At 39.8% G+C, this 20,519-nt stretch overlaps 1 protein-coding gene across 1 annotated transcript in view; it reads right to left on the bottom strand.

The window, feature by feature from the left end:
• Window positions 1-20,519, bottom strand: part of ANKH (ANKH inorganic pyrophosphate transport regulator) — a 105,395-nt gene that overhangs the window by 41,814 nt on the left and 43,062 nt on the right. The window contains exon 2 of the mRNA XM_051799327.1: window positions 6,029-6,245. Within this exon, the coding sequence (XP_051655287.1) occupies window positions 6,029-6,245 (217 nt within the window). The remainder of the gene's footprint in view (window positions 1-6,028; window positions 6,246-20,519) is intronic.

The raw sequence follows: 20,519 nt of genomic DNA, 5'->3' as shown, positions 1-20,519 counted from the left end.
GTTTAAATTTTATTTTTTTTTTAAGTTTACTATCACAGAAAACTACTTTCACTTCTAGGAACAAACAATTCACCATAGGGTTGTAGTTTATTGACAAGGCACTCTCAATGGGACTTATACCATCACAGCCCACAGCGCCACATTTTTAAAATTTCTAGGGATATCAGCACTGAGCTCTGTAAGCTTAGCTTTAGCATTTTTTTCTCCCTCCATCAAAAAAAAAGTCTAACTGCACTTTTTAATGTGAATTTGGTTTCAAAACCGTAATGGTTAAGCTTAAAATGTTATTTTCAAAATGGCCAACTATTTCATATGTCAGTGAAAGCAAACAGTTACTTTTGCTGGTGTCCATGAATGTTTCCCTCCTCAGAAAGAAGGACTCAGCAAGCTGAGTTTTACTAACAAATATACAGGCATGTGTCACTGAGCTGTGAATCAGGCAATTGCTGATGCAATTAGAACTTAACCTTGGCCAACCTTACAAACTTATTATGTAGAACAGTGCAAAATTAATAACATAGACCACAGAGCCAAAGAGTATTACATGAATCTGAAGCAGATGGCGCTTCCCATTTCTTACATAATTTCAACCAAAACAGAGAAGTCCAACTCCAAGACAAGCTGCCTGTTTGCTCTCCCCTAATACCTAATTTATTTTGCTATGTGGATCAATTTTGCTACAGAAGTTAAGCAGGAATTCTTGCTTTTGGCTTTTCCAGTTGAGTTTTAAGACCCAGAAGCTTAAGAAATGACATTGAAAACTGTATACCTAATTGGATCTCCTCTTTCCTACACCAATTTCTCTAAGAAGCCAATCATTACCACATAAACTTCAGATATTCTTAAAACAACTGAACACACTCTTAATGATGCCAGTAGTCTCAGACAAATAGTTGTACTATAGTTATTTTGGAGCTGACTACTACTGAACATGTTATACTTCAATCATAAGGAAAAAAAAAGAAACTCTCATAGGAAGTGATACCATTTTCTTCCAGGCATGGAGCTACATGTCAGTACTAGCTTTACCACAGGAAAAAAAGAATCAAAAAAATGTTTTTGGGTTAAAGCATGTTCTAGACACATTCCATTTTCATACTTTGCTGCCAGTTTTAAAAATTAAGTTGGAGACTAGAAGTAAAAAATTTATTCTGCTACTTGTCAGAAAGATGGCTCACATGGCCAAAACTGGTGCTGATCAGGAGTTTCTCAATCACAATCACAGAATATTCTGAGTTGTAAGGGACCCACAGGCACCATTGAATTCAGCTCTTAAGAGAATGGCCCATATGGGGATCAAGCCCATGACCTTGGTGGTATTAGCACCATGCTCTAACCTGAGCTAATTTGTTCAGCTAAGTGATTTGGGCAGATAGGAAAATATCAACATGAAAAAATAAAACTAAATAGCAAATCTTCATTTGGAGATGGCATAGGGTATATAGATTCCTTTATGTCTTTGATTACCCTGATCTAAAACAGAAGAAAAAGCCTGTGTCCCCCTTGTGAAAGCCCAAAGGCTTTGTGTATGGTTGGGGTTTTTTTCTGCTTATTTTTACATGAATTAGAAAAAAACCGAAACAGTTTAGGAGCATCTCAATGCAGACTGATTACTGCAATCACCTTTTTCCATGCTCAGCTCTAGTTCCAAAATTGCATTAGTTGATTTTCCCAAATCTATCAATGACAGTTGGTATCTGAAATATCTTCAGATAAGCCAGCATCTCATAAGTGTCAAAATTTGGCTGTTTTAAATAAAACACAGTCATTGTATCCCAAAGTGCTTTGGTGTTAGGCTTTCTTCCTTTGCCCCAAGCATCTTCCTGAGAAGAAACTGCCCCTGCTGTGGAAGAAGGGTTAGGGCAGGCAGGGAAGCATGTTACTGCTTTAACAATGGCCATGTGAAGATGCTGAAGCAGGACAAATTTTTAATGAATAACATTTTAATTTTATTTGGGGGAGGGAGGAAGGCAAATCTGGATTATATTCTGATTTGTGTTCCTGTCATTTTTTTCCAGGGCAAAATGTTCAGTATGAGCCAGTACAGTGGGCACATTTGAACAAGACTGATTGGAAAAAACCCCTCAGCTTGTCATAACCCACTCTGTAACTCCTAGTCTCTAGAAAATTCCAGTAGTGTTACACAGGAATTGGTGGGATTACACCTACGTCTCACTTCTTATGCAGATCTTTCATGTACATACAGTGACTATGCATGTGGGAAGTTCAAAAGGATCAGTGGGATTATCAGAAACTGCTAAATTTTCCCCTGTGCAATCTATGCTGGAGTGGCCTATGCCCACTAGCCTATTAGTAATAAATGGGCACAAAACAAATCACTCATATGTCTTGTCCATCCAATCTGCTATAGATTACTAAAGTTAATTTATACTAAAGTTTACTGGTTACTGAAGTTCCAACCATTTTCTCCTGGTGATGACCATGATCTCTCATGTAGTTTTCAATCAGGTGTAGTGGGCACCAATTAAGGATGTCTGCTTAAGCAAAGAGGATGTTTGCTCTAAATAACTTCTGCCTTGTCATTTCCAGAACCTCAGAGAGTTATTCAAGAGGAAATAAAATTTCTCAGTATACTATTTCTCAGTAAACTAGTGAAAAGTTGAACAATGCTGTTTTATTGCCAAAGAAAATGTGCATGTCCTTCATGACACTGGTGTTAAAAGGACTCAGTTTGAAGGGCTTGCCAGCAACACTAAGAAATGCATTATGTTAGCATAATGTTATATAAATTACTTTTCTCCTCTGTCAAGCTGGCAATTTAGTAAGATATCAAAAATATGCAAAGACAGGCTTAGCATCTTGAATCTCTTCTCTTACAGCCACCAAAATGCCAATCTCTGAAATAATGAGACACTTTAGACTCTGGCTAAGAGTGAACTTCCCACCAGGAAACCCTAAATGGCAGCAGTATCTACCCCCAAAATAGCTCAATGGAAGGAAGGCAGCATACTATCTTCTATTTCCAGATGACACCTGAAACAGCAAATCCAGGAATACTGTACTGACCAAGGTTTGCAGCAGCATTATAAGTGGGATGCGAATATAGTTTCAAATCCCTTCAGTCAACTTGGTTCTCAGTTCTTACTGATACCTGTACAGGGAAGTGATAGGAACTGTTGGTGAGGACTTTGCAGATGTTCATAGGAATGTGGTGGGGACCCAGAGCTTGCAACTGTGAGTTCGAGTGGTTTAGCTCAGCCAGTCACTCCCATAGAGGATTGTGTGAGGCCCAGAGGGGAAGCAGTAGTGGGGAGCTGGTGCTGAAGCAATGAAGCATGAGTCAGGTGGGTGAGACAGTCTGTTTTGATATTTTAAATGAGTAGAGGTTGCTGTTTGTGAAGAGCTGTGTGTGTAGACTGCAAATAGTCTCTATCGCAGTTGGAAATGTGGTGATTCATTGTGGTCAATGTGTTTCTACCACCACTTGTTTTCTTCCTTCTGACTTTTGGTACTCTGTATTTCATCAGGCTTTTTGTTTCCTGTTTCTTCCTGGGCTTTGACAGTCCACAGCAGACAGTCATGTCATCTTCCTTAGCCCTATATTCATGGCATGTAGAAGAAATTCAGTCCCCTGAGTGTTGTTTGTTTCTCTTTTTCATCTACCGAGCATCAGTACCCTGTATTTGTGTCTCCTGTAGATTAGCCTGTGATAGGCTTGTAGCTGCTGGGGAGTAGTTGCAGGTCCTAGGAGGCTGCCTGTCACTGAACTCCTTCTCTTCCTCCTGCTAGGCAGGCTGTGCATCTGTGGGTCAGAGCAGAATAATCAGGACTTGAAACAGGTTCAAAGGAAACTTGGAACATAAAACTTGGCAACGTCGCCCAGGCAATTGGTGCTAGAATCTGACTAACTCCATTCTCTCGGGCGCTCTGCCAGTCTCTGCTGTGGCCTTTGCATACTTTCAGGCATAGGCAAGTTGAAATACTAAAAAATATTTAGCAGTCTGTCACCATAAGCAGCTGAAAGATTGTGTGCAGCCCTTTAATTCAGGACTTTAAAGCATGGCAAGCACAGCTTCCTTTTTTTCCCCCAGTATCTGCAGAGGGCATTTCAGAAGTTCTAAACTTCCAGGCAAAGGCAAGAAACTTATCTGGCAGATTTTCCAACCGTTGTTCCAAACATCTCCTTTCAATAAGAAGTCCCACATGGAAAATCCAGTTATGTCTTTCACCTGGAAATTTGACAGTTATACTTTAAATTTTGTTAAAATCTATCCTAGCTTAAAATAAAATACTGAATGACTAGAAAATAATTTTTTATCCAGCTGGCAAAGCCAAAAATTTTGACCAGCACTGGCAGGAAAGCAAGTGAGCAACTAGAAGAGCAGCTCTGGGGGCTGAAGAAACATTCCAAGCAAAGAAACATGAGAGCCAAATGTACAAATGGCCCAAAGTTTATAATACTGACTCAATAAAGCAGTCTCAAATATCAGCATATTGAGGAAGTGACCAATCGCTTTCAGTGAATTAAATTAACTTGAATGCAGGTATTCAGCTTATAAAATTAGCATGAGCTTATCCCTGGTACAGAGTTGCCATGCCTAGTGAGCCATTATTGTAAGTGTTTATTGTGACCATAACATGGAGCAAAGGTAAATAGCACAGGGCTCTCGTATCAGTGGTGGAATAAGCGATGTGATAGTCAACAAACTGTACTGCTTGGGAGGCACATAAAGCTGGTGACTATAGCTGACAGCCTGTTAAAGGATAAGAGCAGAGGGCATTTGAATTTACCAGATTTACCTACTCAGGCAGGAACTGAAATAGTCCTATTCTAGTCTAGTCTAGTCTACTCTAGTCTAGTCTAGTCTACTCTAGTCTCTTTAACACTATAGGCTGAACAGCAACACATGTTGCTCTTGAGATACTAACAGACTGATAATGAATGGTGCCTCACTTCCAGGCCACTCTGTGATTTCACAGCAATTCAGGATATTGCCATTACACTTGCATTTCCCATTTTTCTGTGATAGAATGGCCCCCTACTGCTGGTCATCCAATTCAACACTACTGCCTGTCACCGACACGAGGCTCCATAGGCTGTCACATTACTTCCTCCCTCCCACCCCTTAGAACTCTCAGCTTTTGGGATTTTACCTGCTCAATGCAATGCCCTTTCTGCTTCTTCCTCCAGCATCTCCTGCTCCTCCTTGCTGAGGTCCAGAGATTTCGGCTCTGTAGACTGAGCCAGAAGGTGCAGAGAATCCGGTGCAGTTTTTGGAGAGGATGAAGTTAAAAGTCTTCCAAGTCACGTGACTTTTTATTGCTGTGGCTGATGCTTGAGCTGATATCCCATTTCTCCAGGCTCTCAGAAACTGGCAAATCCTGTGACTGCCTTACTTTTTACGTTCAGTTCATGTTTGCTTGTGTATTTTCTTTGTTTCAGAGTCAGAGTACACTCAGGGAGCTGGCCTCAGTTTGGTATAAAGTGCTCTTAGTAACTACTTCCTCCCTTACAGATTAATTATTCAACAGAAGTGGACGATGACTAGCAGTAGTAGAGAGTAATACCTGATATTTTAATGAGCATGCTGGCACTTACTTGCTTCGAGTTTTGTACTGTAAGTAGCAAAGGGATTGGTACAGAGGGCGTACACTGACAATGCTACCAAGAACTGACAGACAGCCCTACCAAGCACACCTTAAAACCCTGCCAAACCCATTCCAGCAGATACTGCTAGTTGATTATCATTACCTAACAGTAATACTGAGCTATCAGCTTCAGGCAACCTGTCAACCTAGCCAAAGATTTGCTCACACACCTGACTGAAAGAGATCAGCAGCATGTTCAGCTACCAGGCAGGAAAGCCCTGTGGGTGGAATCTGATCCCTAACAATTTGTTTAAAAGGTAATAAAAATCTTGGGCATGATACCAGCCCAAGAGATTTCATCTCTTTTACATCTCCTGTTGCACTTACAAATGAAATATTAAGTCTACACATTAATCAGTTTGAAGAACAGGCAAGGGAAGCAAATGAAATGACACAACTACATGTGAAGTGACCTTACCTATTAAGGTATGAAATATAGCAGCTACAGCGCCAGCCACAACCATGCACAAAACTGCTTTGGTCCTGTCTCGCTTGCTGTTCACAAACACCAGACCTACATTTTTGAAGTCACTCATTGGACCCGTGAAGAACTTCATCAGGGAGTATGCCAGCCCATAGCTGGCCAACATTTCCACAGCATCTTCCTTGACAGCAGCGATGCCCCTATTCAAGGCCTGTGGAAACACAGAAAGAGCAAATAATGTAGCACATGTGGAAGTATACCAAACACAATTTTCTGCATCTGGTTTCTGAAGTAACAAGCAAGTACAGCTGTCATTGTTTTCACCTCGAGCTGGACTTTATTTCTCTGGATTCAGCAGGAATAGCTTGTGACCTGTTACGCAGGCAAAATAATTTAATATAGACTAAATTCAAGTCAACTAGAGTTGAAGATAAGGTAAGTATCTGTCTCTAAAGTGTATAACGGAACTCTTGCTACACCAGAAGTCAGTCTCTTCTCTTTTTAGAATAATTTTATGACCTACTAATAATCACACATGATACAAGATCACTGAAATACCGCTTTGAGGCCTCAGCCCTGATTTGAACGAAGCACAGTCCTTGCAGGTCATCTTTAAAGGTAAAAACTCTGACATTATTAACTGCTCAAAGTTCAGGAGCTCAGAAGTTTTTTTCAGTGTAACAAGCTTTTCACAACAGCACATGTAATTGTTCTTAATAGCTAATATTAGTCTATGATTTTTATTATGAAATGAGGCCAAATATGCCCATGATTAAACATAACTGATATCCTTTCATCTATTTTACAAGGTTCTGATACTATATTCATTTACATCTCCTTGTAGCATATTTAGAAAGAAATACAGCACATATCTTTTAAGACATATTCAGGTACAACTAACATACTAATTCATTCTAGGTCCGTATTTAGGAAATGTCTGCCAATGAATCCGAGACAATTAGATGGATTATTTTTATAACTAAGGTGAACCGTATTAAAAATGTGTAACATTCCTTCAGATTCCATCTTGAACAAAAATGCTTCTCAATTATTGAATAAAAATGACAGAATGATAGATTTTATCTGCAGTGTGACAGCGTCAATCATCTGGTACACCCAGCAAACTGTTAAAACAAGATTAGATTCAAAAAGCATGAAGGATGAAATATGACTTGTTTTAACAAGTATTTAGCTCCTGTGGGTTACACCTGATGCATTCTGACAGGGCCATGACAATGAGACCAATCAGGAACATCTTGCCAACCCACCTCAGTCTATCCACTTACACAGCCATCCTATTACCACTTTATCTGAATGAACAAACCAGGCAGAGTATCATCACATAACTGTGGTAAAGTCCTTCCATTTCAAATGTAAGCATAGCCTTTTTATTGCAGTCTTTTGACTTTTTTTCCCTTCCAAAGACCATACAAGCAAGCAACTCCTACTGACTTCAAAAGAAACTGCATCCGTGAAGCAGAAATGAGCATTTTTCCTACTGCTCTTTTCCACTCTTCCTGTGAGACATGATTAATATTTGAAACTAAAGCTGCACTGTCAAAATAGCAAAAAAGCCGTAGAAAATACCACCTTCTCCATCCTTGATGCCTGCCAAATCTCCCTTCTGTAATATGCTCTGACCTGAATGCCTGAGGCTCCAAATGTTTTCATCTGTCTTGCTTCAGTTTGTTCCTTCCTGAAAACACCACGTGTTAGATATGGAATAACTGCAGCTCCTCTATGTAACCTCTCCTGGGATATAGATAATTCCATCTACTGCAGTGGTATCAATTCAAATTATATTTAATCTGCAGACGCCAAAACCACTAGTGGGTTCACAAAACTGCATTCAAACAATTTGTGGAAGACTGTGGCCTCTGAAGTGAATAGTCAAGTTTAGATGGATGATGTCATAATTGGTATTAAGGTGTATACAGAGTTACAATTTTTTAATTTAAACTTCCTAGAGATACTGAATCTCCCAGTTGTTGTTGCCAGTAACAGGCAAATAACCTTAGATTATGACAAATAAAAGGTTCCTTCATCATGGGTCTTCCCTTCTCTTTTCTTCTGTCAAAAGTGAAATCTTTCTGGCAGCTTCAACTTAAAGAGAAACAGCTAACCAATTTCAGGCAGTCTAATTTAAAAGCTTCTTGTCACATGTAAACAGCTGAATTATTTCCAGCACAGTTTCAAAAGCACAAGGGCTTCCTTCCTGCTTTGTACAACTACAGAATACCAGAGTCTGTGGAGGATGGTAATCCACTTCTGACAAGGCCATGGGATAAACTGGCTTTAAGAAATAACATTCTGTCAAGAGGCATGGCACTATGATGCCTGTGCAGAGAGACAAATCTTTGCCTAGCACAGACCTCATGCCAGTGAAAACAGTTCCATATGAATTTGGCCCCGGGGTAACTAAGTTTTTCCACATAAACAGGACAGACAGAAAGACTTGAGCATTCCTTTTTCTCTCCCTCTCTGGTTTTACTGGTCTTTTTTGTATGAACGAATGACAGCCAAGTAGGTAACTTCCTGAGTAATCTTCCCTGGAGACACTCTGTACCAGGTAAGGTAAACTGGCAAAACACAAAAGGGACTTCTCTAAGAGGAATGTTGCCATTAATTTATACTCCTGTGGAATGCCTGGCTGACATGATGAAATACTCTAGAGGCTAGTGCTGAAAAAGCAATCCTCCTAAGTGCTTCTATGGAAAGATCCTTAGGAAATGAACAGTCAATAGGCCTGTGTACAGATGGTTTAGCTTCTGTAGTCTTTTCCTTTTTCACTTCTAGATGACAATGTAAAAGGCTCTTCATCCTCAACTTTCAAACACTATAAGAAAACTTGTGTAGCTTTTCTACCTCATGTACCTTTGAATATTTTTGCTGCTGAAGCTGCTGATGTCATATTTAATATCCTTAAACCCACAAGAAATCCCAGATAATCGATAAAGCTGCTTTGGGGTGCAATATGAAAGATGCAGACACTTGATCTTTCATGGCATGCCACCCATGCAGTTGGTAATCTTACAGTCTAATTTCCTGTTAGATTTCCAATTAAATCTGTCATAAAGGAAGACAATATAAACTAGGGCAAGGTCTTCACTTTTTAATCTATTTTGTATGCTTTTTGTGTGAACAAAAAAATCAATAACAAAAGTTCATCACTAGCATCTGTATTCACAAGAGAGCATAACTTTACAAAGATCTGTGTAGCTTGTCAATGAAATCACACAGAACTAGGTAATAATAATACTAATGACAATATTTAATACAACCATGTAGTTTGATCATACATATTTCAAATGTCAGCCTATTTTGAGATGGCTTATTCACACCAAAATTGATGGGATAACTAGGAAATCCAGATGCTGGAAGACAGACTATTGTTGACATCACCTTCTCCTGAGTTCTTAATGAACCACTGAACATAATACAGTACTAGGTGAAAGTGTCACAGTAAAGTGCAATTCTTCAAACGTGATTAAAACCAAGCCACAGATAGTGGTGGCCCTTCTTTTAGAAATAACAGGAAAAAAACCATTGAACACTTTCAGGTACAGCACAGTCTGGTAAGCACATGGACAAGTTAGTTGAAATAAGTCATATTCCTAAAATACTTCTCAAAAAGGCAGACACCAAGATCTACAGCTACTTCTATACAATGTCTTTCTATAACACATTACATTAACACTAGAAAGATGAAATCTTTACTAGAGGACATGGTAACAACCCTTTGAGCCTTTTTTTAATGAATAATTGTGTGCGGTCTTAAATGTTCACTAAAATCAGAGAGGACTAGCATTTTTAAACTCCTATCCAAAAGATTCAAGTCAGAGGAACACCGAATAATATACTTAATGACATTCAAGTCAGTAACCACATCTTAACAATTGGGTACTGCAGCTGGCTTTATCCTCTTACAAGGAACATATGAGACCTCTATCAAATTTCTAGGACACGCACGATGGATGAATCCAACAAACTTTTGCAGGCAAAGGCAGCGATTTAAAAAGCAACAGTTGTGAGAAAAATGTCAAAGGTCTGACTTGTCCTATTTTACATGAGCTTTTAGCACTATTCACTAATGTTGGTAGAAAAGGTTTGGTTTCAATCTACGGCTACACACCTCTGTTGCCAAAAATTCAAAGTCCATCTCTTGAACTGGCTCTATAGAGTTTAACCATTACTCACATGATCCTCTCCTCCCAGAGACTACTGGATGACTGATGTTTTATTTTGTATTGGTTTAGACATATAAAAATATTTTAAAAATACACTGAGAAAGCAATACCTATTGTATAGGTTTTCTTCTGATTTTAAAACTGTTTTATATACTGCATAGAATTTCAATAGTCTATATCTGACTATAAGGGCATATTTTCTACTTCATTTGAAGTTAACTACTGACCATGCAGTTCGAAGCTGGGATCTTGGCTGAGATGTTTTCAAGTTTGCTCAGGCTATTTATTTACCCAAGAGTGACATCAAAAATCTGCTCAATTTGGCAGTATCTCGGCCAAATGTATGTTCAGTTCAGCAAACGTTTTTAATGGTTACCCTTCTTCCTACCTGCTTTCTCCCAAGAAAAATGGAAGAGTGCCAACACATCCAGGTAAAGAGCAGGCTGATGTAGAGGATAGTCTTTCCCTGTGTCAAATAATCTCTCCTGATGATTGTTGGCTGAGTTTTCATTTACTAAGTCCTGTCATGCTACAATCTTCAGCATCAAATGTACCAGCTGGCTCTGGTTGTTCTGCCTCCTGCTGTCACCACTGCCAGAAGGACACCTGACACATCTGATGCTCTGTAAGTACGGCATAATTAGACCACTGTGTAGGTGACAACCTGAGCATTATCACATCTGCATCTCTGCTTCTGGTAAAAGCATAAAGGCAGAAACCCCTGATAGGCAATTTGACATAAACAGCTAGTGCTCTGACACAGGTTTCTGTAAGACTTCTACAGACACAGGCATAGAAGTGGGAGAAAACTGGGCAAAAATAACATGCACACATTTATTCTGATCCAAGCAGACTGTCCAAACATACTATACGAAGAGAGAGCCCAGAAGGGTAGAGGGACTCAGACCTTGTATCTTGAAAATTATGACTGAGGAGTGTTCATTGTTTTAGGTCTTTTGTTTTGGGGTTTGTTTTGTTTTGTTCTGCAAGGCTTTCACCCTAATTCAGTATATCTAATTTTGGGTCAGCATCTGTTGTAGCTCATGCATCAGATGACTGAAATGCCATCTGAGGTCAATTGCTATTAGCCCACTACTAAAAACCTTTACTTCCCCCTGTTCTGTTACTAAAGCTGGCTGTGAGATAACAGCCAGTCACCCCTGCCCACAGCACTGCAAATGCTAACACTGGTTCAACCCACAGAAATAATCCCAGTCCCCAGCAAGAGACCAGAGCTCTGAACCCGCATTTGAAGGAACACAAGATGCCTGTCCTGAGAGAGGAACACCTAGACATCCCTAGGGTATACGGCCTATCTATTGAGAAGCTGTCCTTGAGCATCAGGACTGCCCCAAAAACGAGAGCTGAAGTTCTTCTGCTACTTGCTTCTTTGTAATTCAAAGTGCAGGGCAACTGCCACATTTTATCTTTAAAAAAAATTAGTCAACAAAAAACTTCAATCCAATTTACTCTCTCTGCTTAAGTAATGAGAATATAGCCCAGAAGAAAGCCCATATACAAAACAAAAAATAATTTAAAAAAAAGACAAAAGCCATGAAATGCAATCGGTGGCAATTTTTCCCCATTCACATTCCTGAGCAGCAATGAAAAACAAGAATTAATATTTTGCAAAGTTCTTACTCTAATAGAAATGCCTGTTACCCTGTGACCATGATCAGGATCTCAGTTTTACTTCTTGACACTATCCACTCACTATCCAATGTCCAGGCTATATCAAAGTATGTCTTGGGAGAAGTTTAAATAAATTCTCTAAATCCAAAATAACATAATTCTAGAGCACTTGCAGCTTTCACTTGACCTGGGATGCACTGGGGAACAGCACTTTCAAATAGGCATAGCCAGGAGGTGTAGGAATAACTAGGGCAGCAGTGGCAACAGTCACGTCAGTGAAAATGGGAAATCCTTCCCATGGCAAGAACTAAGGCAGAAGAGGACATGTTTTGGAGCTGGAGGAGCAGCTATGGCACACTGGCCCTAGGGCACCCACTGCCTTTGTGTAGATTCAAGGACAACAAACAGCACAAGGAGGCAGAGAAAAATAGAAAAGCCACAGGAGACTGATGATGATACTGGTGAAAGCCAGATGATACTGGTGCAGAACTACAGGAAAGAAACTACACTAAGTGAAGCCAAAACATGTCTCCTTTTCAAGCTAGATTTGACAAAGCTTCAAAATATTTATGACAGGGAGAAATGGTGGAGAGGTGAATCAGTTGGTGCAGATGGTTGCCTCCCTGTGGGATGTGGAGAACATAGATCTTGAAGCCAAGAGTGCTATTAGCCATGACAGTGGGAAGCCCTTCAGAACACATCTCGTGTAGTGTCTATGGAACAGGGATGCCCAACACCTGTATGAGGACAACTTAAACCACTGCCGTTTCCACTGATGTCTGTGAAGAAACATGACCCCTGAGATGAGATAACAAGCATTAACTTTTCCTGGTCTTTTTTAGGCAAGCAGTGCTTCTAGGGGAACAGGACAAAAGCAAAATCAATGTGTACGAGATATTCCTCTGCATTATGACTTTTCTGGTATCCTCTGATTGGTGATAATCAACTGTCCAAAATGTACTTGGGATGAAACATACAAAGGAATGCTTTGCTCCCAAAGCAGTGTGCAAGCTTTTCATTCAGGTTTCCCTGGAGCTCATCTACAAAGGTGAGAACCATTTGTGATTATGTTACATAAGCATGGCAAACTCCGGGCTGAGGTTGTTTTCAGATCTTCTTCATGCAGAGGCCAAAGACTCATTCTCCCCTCAAAAGCTATTTCTGTTTCTAAGTCTATGAGCATAGAAAAAAAAAATCGAGACATAAATTGAGATGCATAAAACCAGGAGAAGGTTGGTTCCCTGTCTCTGAAAAATGCCCAGTGGAATATCTATCATTTCTTCACCAAATTCCATTTTGATTACTTTAAGTGCTAGAAACCACTGGGGAGGATACGAATGCATATTATATGTATCTACCCACAAAGAATATTTGCCTTAATCACAAGTGATACAGCAGTACTCCTTTTGTTTTTAATTTCCCACAGAAATAGGCTTTGTTCTCTTCCTCACATCATACCCCCAGTGTAAAAAGTAAGCTGATTTACTATCAGTTGCACATTTCATAAAATCACATTTTCTCATGTTTATAAATTAAATCTCTGCAAGGATTGCTATAAGACTTGTTTGTATGCACACGGCAAATCTAATCTACACAGCTCCCACAGCTGTCAGTCTCTCACAACTCTGGCATATTGCCTTTTCATTAGCATTAACTCAGTCTTTGCTGAAATATTGCTAATGGCTCTCTCATCCTGAAATGGAGAGTGCCACTTTATCCATGATCACACCTCACTAGACTCCAAAGTGCAAGGACAGGTTCAGGTTGGAAGGAGCCCTTGGGAGTTAGCTTAGAGCGCTGGCCCAGGCTGAACACCTGGGATATGTTGTCAAGGACAGCCCACAGGTCTTCTAGACAACCACCCTGAGAGACCTTAACCCTCACCCTCACCCTGAACCTTAACATGTCACCAGAACTGGCATCTGAAGATCCACATCTGCCTCCCTTGCACATTAAAGCAGACTCTCCTGCCAGGGAAGACTACACTGCTAGCATCAGCCTAACTCAACTTCCCACGTTTTCCTTTCCCGGAAGATCTTTTGTTTCATGGCTCAGTACCACTTCTTCTCACTTTGACGAAAGATCTTGTCCTTCACAATAACTCACCTATGTTTTTACCTCATAGCAAGAAATTATTTAGCTCCATTTGTCTTCCAATTTTCAACCTTTCTGTTCAGCATTTTTCAGATGTTGTGTTTGTTTCTTTTGTATTTCCAAGTTCATGCACTGCATATGAAGCTTCTGCTTTCTCATGTTTTTGCATATTATAAGTAGTTCTCTGAAGTGGTATTTTTTCACATAAGGTCACCTGACACTCACAATTACAAGATCCTGTATATAGTGTAAATCCATTTTTCCCCTTAAAAAATAGGCAAATACTCAAACTGAAGAAAAAAAAATCCAAGCAAATACTTTAACATATATGCAAAACTACTTTTGCCAGCTGCAGGAATACAGGAAATTAATGAGGTTTGTCCCTGGCTTTGTAGATTTTTTTAACCATTCTCCTTAAATTTTTCAAGTTCAAAAAGATCTTAATGCATGCAGCATTTGGTGAGAATTTCTGAAATTTGGCAGAGGCTATCAAAAATCCCTTTAAACCAGACCAAAATTTGGCCAAGCACCTGCAAAGTACGTGTTGCACAGGTTCAGTGAAACTTGTTGACTACTTTAACTGCACACACATCTTGCCTGTATTTCAGTTGTGCTAAGTGTGCTTCTGGGCATCAAGCTTAGAGAAGTGAAGGTCAAGCACCACACAGCAGAGACCATATAGGTACAAGTCCTTAAGGAACCAGGAGACAGGAACACTACTTGTATTTGCTCAAAGCAAAAGGGAAAGTATTTCTCTTTCCACAGACTGAAGTTGCAGTACCCTGCTAAGAATTCTTTCTCTGGGGAATTGTGAGGTCATTTATTCTCCAATTTTGGCTCTTGGGGAAAGAACCCTGGAGTCCAGATCTGTAAAATTTACTTTTATTGCTTCAGTTCTCTTATTTCTATACACTTTCCACTCTTTGTTACTGATTAAGAGCCCATGTCCTACTACTTGGAAGACAAATAGTTGACATTTCCTATCAATTCCCTTTCCACATGGATTTTAAGTGATATAATAATTAAACTCACCAACTCTGTGAAAGCCAACAATCAAATTCAAGGCCATCAATACTGTAGCAAAGTCTTTTAGTATCATCACATGTACTATCCTACCACTTCATGGCTGCTCTCGAGATTATCCTACTGCTGCTATTGCTAAAATTACTGATTTTGCTACAGTCAGCACTAGTAGTCAGTTGGGAGAGACAGGTTACTTCACTGGAGTATGGGCATGCAAACACGTATTTTGAGGTTTGGTGTAACAAAGAAGTAGAAGCCTCCAAGATGGATGTCCTATGAGGGAACTTTCTGTTATATCAGCAGCTGATATGAGACACATAGTTCAGTGGTAGATGTTCAGCCTGTCTTCATTGCAGAAGATGGCAAAGTTCACCGACACTGTGCAGGATGGGACCAAAATGGTTTCAGATAATGGGCTCCAAGGGAAGACTGTGTAGAAATAGAATTCTTTCCTCAAATCACTCTCAGACATGACTAAAGCACAAATTCGTTACTCGAAAGTTGAATATGTGAGAATTAGGGGACACTACTCTTATCTGGTCCTTGCTCCTTCCCTCCACCAGTATAGTTCAAATTCATCAGTAGCCAGCAGGAGACCAAAGTAAGTGTAGCTCACAAACTGCGATCCCTCTGTTTTCAGTGGAGTTTCCCTAGTCATTCAGAGCTCCCTCAAAGTGTCATCATGCATGTCTGCTAGGCAAAATATGTAAAGTGATCGAGTCTGTCATTTAATGAACAATTCTTGTACATAATGAAATACTAAAGCAAACCAAAGCAAGTGTCGGCAGGTTTTGTTCATTCAGCTTCGGTAAATGTTCCCTCTCTCACTGCAGACTGGAGAAGTAAGGAGCCTGCTGAGTAAATGCAAAGAATTCTTGACTTGTCCAATGACTGGGCTTAGGAAGAAAAAAGGCAAATAACTGGAGGTTGGTCTTTCATTCTCCTCAGTACTGCACTATGTCAAAAAACCCCCAAACAATTTAAAAAACACATGTCAAAGCAACTATGATTACAAAATAATACACATAACCATCAAAAAAGGCTTCTGTGCCTGACTTCAGAAGTGGGAGCTTGACCAGCTGTCCGTGAACATGTAGGACAGCCCTACCTTTATGTGTACTTAGTGCACTATGCAATTATCTGCTGTCCATTAGCTTACTCTTAAAGCATTCATCTCCCCATGTGGCCCAGCACAGACTTGTTACTTATGTTCCAGGGCTTTGCCCAGCTTCAGCAGAGCAGAACATATTTGAGGTCTGATATTTTCATCAGCTGTTGTGTCGGGAGCAGGGAGCACGGCTGGTTAAGGTCTGTCATTAAGCAGCTGTTCCCTCCAGCATGCTGCCGGCTAGCCAAAGCACAGTTTGGGCTACACAAAGCTGAGTTTGTTAGGTGTGAGCGCCTGCGACTGCAAGTGTAGAGCTGCCAGAATAGCTCATGTCTTAGTTGCTTAGAAGTGACAAATAGAGGGCACCCAGATCACCAGCCTAAATACAAACTTGATGTTTCCGCTGCTGGAAACACCCATGTAAATTAAGTCCTCAACAAGAGTAAGAAAACTTTCCATTTGTATCTGGTTTTCTTTCTCTTCCATTCTTATTCTTTGTACCAACTTTATTGGGATGAGATTAAAGTTACTCAGTGGACCTGAAAACAAACTGTGGATAGTGGCAGTGGTTTCGTTTCTCTGAAGCTCGTGCAGAAGACACTTTGAAGTATTTCCAGTTATTACAAAACTTTCCAATACTTCAATATCTGCAGAAAGAGACAGTCTCACTAAACCAGTAATTCTGCCTCTAGAATCTGACCTAATGCATCTGTTTAAAATAAGTGAGAAGTGGGTGGTAAAGATGTGGGTGCAGAGGAAGGTAAAAAGGAGAACAGGTAGTCTTTTTCCAAAGTAAATTTTTTTCTCAGAAAATCTAACCTTCTATGTCTTCAGCCTAAGTTTTGAGAACCTTGAACTTCTCTTCTGGTTTTTGCAGGTGTTGTTGACAGGATTAGCTAACACTTCCTTTTAAAAATAGCTCGACTGGTTCTTTCAGTATCCAATGACATGAAGTCAACAAGCCAACTCACAATGAAATTATTGCACAAGGGTTTTTTCCAGACATTGGGTATATGGAACACAGGTAATCAAGAAGTTTCTTTTGAAACCATGCACTCTTTTTTAAATGCCCTGTCTTTCACAAGGAGAAGCACAGTAATATTTCTACACAAGCAAGGCTGAAAATACCCTTCTGACCCAGAAGAGTGGGATGCCATGGGACAACCTGATTACTGCTGCTTATGTTATCATCTCATGGCAGCTGGGAGCCCATTTGGTGCCATTATAATAAATGGCTTTCTGTGACAATGGAAACACAGGTGAAATATTAGTTAATTTGAAATGCAATCAGGATAGATATGCCCTGTCCTTACTGGATTCAATAAAAAAGGGGAGAACTGGAAAATGCATCAATGCTGCAAGCTTTTCCTCTGTACCTCCTGGTAACACATAAATTAGAGGAAGACAAAAAAGCATACTTTCTGAATATACTGGGACAAACGAACCCTAGAGCCAGGGGTTCACTGTAGTAACCTTTAAATGCCTGACAATAACTAATTTTGTTACATCTTCAGCAAATCGGTAGCTAGTGCTTCTACTCAGAATTCCTTAAGTAGTACCTAGGTAGCCTTCCCCTAAGGGAAGGAGAGACTTAGAAGCACCCATGGGCTTGTAGAAAGCCTTGTAACTTTTATTTCTATGTGTCTGTGGGGTGTGAGTCTTCACCAGAAGCACAATCACGAGTGCATTTTTGAGTGTTCTTGATTATGCCAAATATGTGGTATAATTTGATGCTTAATCTGATTTCAAAAGTGTCTAGCTCTAAGTTCACAAAATAAAAAAAAAAAATTAAATCTCTTCCAGCTAAAGAATCAGATCAGACACACTATGGATGGGTTCCGCCACTAACTGAGGAACTGTAAATACTGTCCCAGTAATTCTTAAATGGGTTTTGCTGAATAACAGCATTTCTACAGAGGTCTTCAGCAACAGAGTATCTATCACCCATGAGACATCTGATAAACTTAATGCTCTCTTAGCCTTGTGACTACATCAAACCTAACTCCAAGCTTAAAGCTATCTTACTGCATCCTTTCTCATTCTTCTATTCCTGATGCAATGATCCCTTCTTATTAAAAGTGATTCTTGCAAGAGCAATGAACATTTTTCTACCATTCTACTCCCTCTAATTGTTTGACCTTTTCATAAACTTTCAAAACTTAGTAACTCCTTTTCATAAGGCTGACTTTTTAAGTTCAGGAAAAACACTGAGGGATTCTCAGAACCTTAAGCGAAACTGAAGCTGAAACACCATAGTGCAACAGGCAATTTTGCCTAGTAGGTTCTCTGTCTGAGTCACTGGTTTTAAATAATGGGTCTCCTTACTCATGGATTTCAAAAGTGGTATGAAATGCAGAGAAGATAGACTATCTACCACACTTTTATAGCAGTAGTCCACATTGTGCTGGGGTTTCATTGGGAGAACAGCCTCTCATTATAGACCCCCTCACCCCTACACCAGTCTTGTTCTGCCTTCTGAGTCATTTACTATCCTATTTCCACAAAGTCAGAGGAGATGCAATCTCCTATCTTCTCTATACATGGAATTTTTTTGTCCTCTTGCTGATGAGCAGGGAAGTACAGAGGATGTAAAACATTAATTCAGAACAGCTATAATTTATCTCTTTAATATGAAAGACAAAATTGGCTTCGGATGGGGCATCCTGCCAAGATTCTTATGAAGGGAGAGAGAGTCGAGTTGAGTGTCACACTACTGCTGCTGTGGGAATTGAAAAATTTAGCTAGCTTGCTTCAATAGCATAGCATGGTCTATAAGCTATTCTTATCCAGTGAACTCTTCACTACATTTTTCTGTCTATAAGAACAATAAATTACAATTTATCCTTTGCTGAATCTTCGATGCCAAAGGACAAAATAAAATACAAGGTACAAAAACCAACCAACCAACCAAAAAAACACCAAAAAAAAATCTAACAAACCACCACCCAAAAAGAAAAACAACTCTCATTTGCAAAATCCTGAATGCACAGGCAATAAAAGGACTAACATTACTATGGACAAGCTGATGGTCTCTGTCACTAAGTGTAATTTGCCTTAACAAAACTTCAAAACTTGCAGGGGGCACACAAACCCAAACACACTATTTTTCTACGATAATCTACTCGAGTTGCTGCATTTTGTCTGCCTGTACTGAAAACTCCAGTAGGGCTTAGCAATAAAGAAGGAAAAGCACATATTTCAGCTCAGCTTCAGTTTCGGAACCTGTAAATAGATAATGTTGTGTTTTCAGGTTCTCAAAAAGTGTGGCACAAGAAACTTCGATGCCGTCATCCTTGGGGCTAAACAACAGGATTGAAAACCCTTCTTGCACACATATTCTGTCCTCTATCCTGTTTATCTAGAAGCACAGTTTTTCTACCAATAATAATATGCACAGGGGATGCTTTCTTCTTCAAACATAATAAGATGGACTTAGGGAAAGCAGTGAATACTCTGCTTATCATCATGGACTCCAGATTCGGTGCTTGTGATACTCTAGCCCTTGGGAGAGTATCAATAGCCTCTAGCTATTGGGCTTGCTTTGTCAAGGCTTGCAGGGCAGTCAGGCAAAAGCATTAAGTGGTTCCAAAACAGTTTCTGAAATGTGATGATGCTAAGGCCACCAACTTGGACTGCAATAGCATACCACCTTGGGGTAAATATAATGCTGAAGCTCTTGTAGGGGTGGTATGTAATACCAGAATACAACCACTGCAGACACATGCATGAAGCCAACAGCACACAGGGATCACGACAGAACTGTTTTTCTACTGGTATGGCAGAAATGCAATGAAATGAGAATGTGCACAGCCACTGGTAGAACATTTTTGGGAAGTAAGTGCCAGGAAGGCACTAAGACTACTGAGTCTCCAGGTGCAGGTCTTGACAAACAGATTGTTTCTGACATCAGGGAAATGAAGTCCTGGAACAGACCTTGTAGAGTGGTAGTGGGAGCAAACATCTGAAATATTTTGAAGCTGTCAGTGCTGGTTGATGTCTTGCAACAAAAGCTGAAAGGTATGTTTGCAAAGGAAATGAAGATTTCTTTGAGATAATGCCACATGATGGTTTTAATTGCTACTCCCTCTTGTCATGCTCCCGCTGATAATCTATTACATTTGTTCTAAGCAGCCTAGAAGAAACTTGTTCTTACTAATCACAGCTCTCAAAGTAAAATTTATAACTGAAGCTAAAATGAGACTATATTCTGATAGAATTCAAGTAATGATCTAGCTTAGGAACTGCAGTTTAAGAGCTGTAGAAGTATTGTGGGATGGTCCTCCAAAGCACTGTCATTTGACAATTGTGATCCTGAAGGGGCAGATGTTCAAAACCAGCTTACTAGAACTGTAAAGCATAGTTTTCTACTCCATGCATTTATAGACTTGATGCTGCACAGCACATATCTTTTCTAAACTCTCTATTTGAAACTCTTTTTTCC

The sequence above is a fragment of the Manacus candei genome, unplaced genomic scaffold (genome assembly GCF_025592945.1).
Source record: "Manacus candei isolate 608988 ecotype Guabito, Panama unplaced genomic scaffold, ASM2559294v1 h1tg000049l, whole genome shotgun sequence".
Lineage (NCBI taxonomy): Eukaryota > Metazoa > Chordata > Aves > Passeriformes > Pipridae > Manacus > Manacus candei.
This window is presented reverse-complemented; position numbering and strand designations above follow the sequence as displayed.